The following is a 4,177-nucleotide window of genomic DNA, read 5'->3' as shown; positions in this document are numbered from 1 at the left end:
TTAAACCATCTCAAGAAATCACCATCTGTCTTTGCAATTGTCTCTGTTTTGGTAAGAGGTAATAACTCTTTGGTGGCTACACCTGAAGGTAAGAACTATGAACAGCAGTTAAATAAGAATAAAATTCAAATAGAAGATGCTTGTCCCCTAACACATTCCTTAAAATGAAATAGAATATCTAAATTAAGAGCGTCATGTGAGTATTCCCTTTGCAGAAGTATTTTTCTTATTTATTTCAAGAACTCCTGCATAGTAATCAAAAGATTTTTATACACTTGATTCTACAATAAACAATATCCTCTTGTTATAATGACGGTATTGTTTACTAAGAGGGAATATCTGTTTCCACTGGACAATCAAACCATATTTTAATTCTGGGTATATTTCCTATAACTGCCTATTTCATTTGCTAGCATGGAAGCCTGTCCAAGTTTTACATCACCCACCTAATCTATGTTCAAAAACTCATTCCACAGTCCATCACTGACTCTTAATGGCTTCAAGTAAAGCAATGGATTTCAACTGTGTCAGTGGAACAGTGCTTTTTCATGGGGCAAATAAAACCACATTCCTTAAAAGAACCCAGTCATGTCCCACTGGTACATTCACCTGTAACTACTCCTTTATGAGTGAATAGTGTGGAGATGAGAACAATGTGTTCTCATTTAAGTTTCTCAACAAGTATTGATGATGCATATTTTAAATATAGAGACTAATTATTGAAAGATATAGTGATGAAAAATAAATAATGCCTCAGGGACTTTTTCTAGAATTTAATATATTATTTTATTCTCCAGCTCCTACCACAATACTTGTTTTCAAAATGATTGTGAAAAATATAACCACAATGAACGGATTTCTCCTCATGTGGTTCTCTGACAAGCATGAGCTGCAGATCTTGCATTCTTTGTTCTTCTTGGTGGCACACCTATTTGGCTCAGCAGGGAACTTCATCATTATCACCATCACAACACTGGACCCACAGCTCCAGTCTCCAATGTATTACTTTCTGAAGCACCTTTCCATTCTGGACTTCTCATCCCTCTCTGTCACAGTTCCCCAGTATGTTGACAGTTCCCTGGCAGGAAGTGGATACATTTCATACGGACAGTGCCTGCTGCAGATTTTTTTCTTCACAGGTTTTGCCAGTAGTGAGATGGCCATTCTCATAGTGATATCTTATGGCCGCTATATGGCCATCTGCCTCCCACTGCACTATGAGATTATCATGAATCCTAGAAAGTGCACCTTTGCTGTGGCAGCTGTGTGGCTATGTGGAGGCATCACAGGTTTATTATACATAGCAAGTATGCTCTCTATCAGATTCTGTGGAGACAGAATAATTCACCAACTCTTCTGTGATGTCCCCCAGTTGCTTAACCTCTCCTGCTCTAATGATCACATTGTAACAATGGGAGTGGCTGATTTCCTGTCTGCAATGGCCTTTGCCTGCTTTATTGGGATTGTCATCTCCTATGTCCACATATTCTCCACAGTTCTCAGGATGCCCTCTGCTGAAAGCAGGTCTAAGGTCTTTACTTGCCTACCCCATCTTTTTGTTGTTTCATTGTTTATTTCTACAGGAACCTTTGCATATCTAACCCCAGCCTCAGACTCTCCCATTCCTTTGAGGTTTTATTCTCTATCTTTTACACAGTACTGCCTCCAACTCTCAACCCTGTTATTTATAGTCTGAGAAATGAGACCATAAAGAGTGTTGTAAGGAAGTTACTGTTTAGTAGAAAATTCACTGCTTAGAATTTGCTCCTGTTATTTCTGACTGTTTAATTTTGCACATGAATGATTTTAGTCACTGGGATTTCTTCAAACTCTAATGTTATCTAACAATAATTTTTTTCCCTATAGATAAACAATGTTATGTAATCATATCCTTTTGGAAGAACATTGTCTAATTTGTTTGCATTTAGTATTAAAAGTGTTGTTCCTTCATATTAAAAAAAGTTAAAAATCTTATAATATGGAATCACTACCTTTTATTTATAATTTTAAATTTTTTAAATTTTTTAATTTATTGAAAAGGGAAGTAAAAACACTTTATGATGAAATTAAAGATTTACATGGAAAATATTTTAGATAAACACATTAAAATTGACAATTTTCATGGAAAATTAAAGGGTAAAGTGGTGGATATGTAAAACATTGCTAAATTAATTGAAATATGGGATAGAAACATTTTATGATAGAATTGAAGATTTACATGGAAAATATTTCTGATAAAATTGTAGAAAAATGTAGAAAACATGTTAGAATTGAAGATTATCATGGAAAATTTTATATAGATATAATAATGGTAGGTATAAAAGTATTCCTAAGTTGATTGAAAATGGAATTATAAACATTTTCTTATAAACTTGAAGATTCACATGGAAAATATTTCTGATAAAATCGAAGAAATATATAGAAAATCATGTTAAAATTAAAGATTAACATGGATATTATATAGATAAAATGATTGGCATAAAGATAATTCTAAGTTGCTTGAGGGCGGAATTATAAATATTTTCAGATAACATTGAGGATTTACATGGAAAATGCTTCTGGTAAAATTCAAGAAGTATATAGACAAACTTGTTAAAATTGACTATTTCATGGAAAGTTTTATATATAAAATGGTAGATATAAAAACTCTTTCTAAATTAATTGAAGATGGAATTAGAAACATCTGTGATAAAATCAAAGATTTACATTGAAAACATTTCTGATAAAATAGAGGAAGTACATAAAGACATATTAAAATTTAAGATTACCATGAAAAATAATGCAGATAAAATGGTAGACATAAAGACATTACTAAATTAATTAAAAGGGGAATTACAAACATTTTCTGATAAAATTGAAGATTTACATGAGAAATATTTCGTTAGTCTTAGTCTTTTTATTGGGGAGTTGAGTCCATTGTTAAGAGATTAGGGAATAGTGATTGTTGCTTCCTGTTGTTTTTAATGTTATTTTTATGTTTGTGTGTGTATCTTCTTTTGGGTTTGTTGGAAGAAGATTACTTTCTTGCTTTTTCTAGGGTATAGTTTCCCTCCTTGTGTTGGCAGTTTCAATTATCCTTTGTAGGGCTAGATTTGTGGACAGATATTGTGTAAATTTGGTTTTGTCATGGAATATCTTGGTTTCTCCCTCTATGATGATTGGGAATTTTGCTGGGTATAGTAGCCTGGGCTATCATTTGTGTTCTCTTAGGGTCTTTATGAGGTCTGTCCAGGATCTTCTAGCTTTCAGTGTCTCTGGTGAGAAGTCTCGTGTGATTCTGTTAGGTCTGCCTTTATAAGTTACTTGCCCTTTTCCCCTTACTGCTTTTAGTATTCTTTGTTTAGTGAATTTGGTGTTTAGATTATTATGTTCCAGGAGGACTTTCTATTCTGGTCCAGTCTGTTTGGTGTTCTGAAGGCTTCTTGTATGTTCAGGGCCATCTCTTTCTCTAGGTTACGGAAGTTTTCTTTTATAATTTTGTTGAAGATATTTACTGGGCTTTTAAGATGTAAATCCTCACTCTCATCTATGCCTATAATCCTTAGATTTGGTCTTCTTATTGTGCCCTGGAGTTCCTGTATGTTTTAGGTTACCAGCTTTATGCATTTTGCATTTTCTTTGACTGTTGAGTCAATGTTTTCTATTCTATCTTTAGCACCTGAGGTTCTTTCTTCTATCTCTTGTATTCTGTTGTTGATGAATCCTGAATTCTTTCCAAGGTTTTCTATCTCCAGAGATGTCTCATTTTTTGATTTCCTTATTGTTTCTACTTCCACTTTTAGATCCTGGATGGTTTTGTTCCATTCCTTCATTTGATTGTTTGTGTTTTCCTGTAATTCTTTAAGGGATTTTTGTGTTTCTTCTTTAAGGGCTTCTGCCTGTTGACCCATTCTCCTGTATTTCTTTAAGGGATTTTTGTGTTTCCTCTTTAAGGGCTGTAACTGTTGACTGATGTTTGCCTGTATTTCTTTAAGGGAGTTATTTAAGTCTTTCTTGAAGCCCTCTATAAGCATCATGAGATATGGTTTTAAATCCAGCTCTTGCTTTTACAGTGTGTTGGGGGTGTCCGGGACCTGCTGTGGTGGGAGAACTGGGTTCGGATGCTGCGATGTGGCCTTGGTTTCTGTTGGTAGGGTTCTTGTGCTTGCCTTTTGCCACCTGGTGCTTGTTGACATTG

General features: G+C 34.3%; 1 protein-coding gene across 1 annotated transcript; it reads left to right on the top strand.

Moving 5' to 3' along the window:
- Window positions 1–847: 847 nt before the first annotated feature.
- LOC127673277 (olfactory receptor 14J1-like) lies at window positions 848–1,696 on the top strand. Its single transcript, XM_052168853.1, has one exon. The coding sequence runs from the start codon at window positions 848–850 to the stop codon at window positions 1,694–1,696; it is 849 nt and encodes a 282-aa protein (XP_052024813.1).
- The last annotated feature ends 2,481 nt before the right edge of the window (window positions 1,697–4,177 follow it).

The sequence above is a fragment of the Apodemus sylvaticus genome, chromosome 22 (assembly GCF_947179515.1).
Source record: "Apodemus sylvaticus chromosome 22, mApoSyl1.1, whole genome shotgun sequence".
NCBI lineage: Eukaryota > Metazoa > Chordata > Mammalia > Rodentia > Muridae > Apodemus > Apodemus sylvaticus.
Note: the sequence above shows the minus strand (reverse complement) of the source record. Positions and strands in the feature narration are given on the sequence as shown.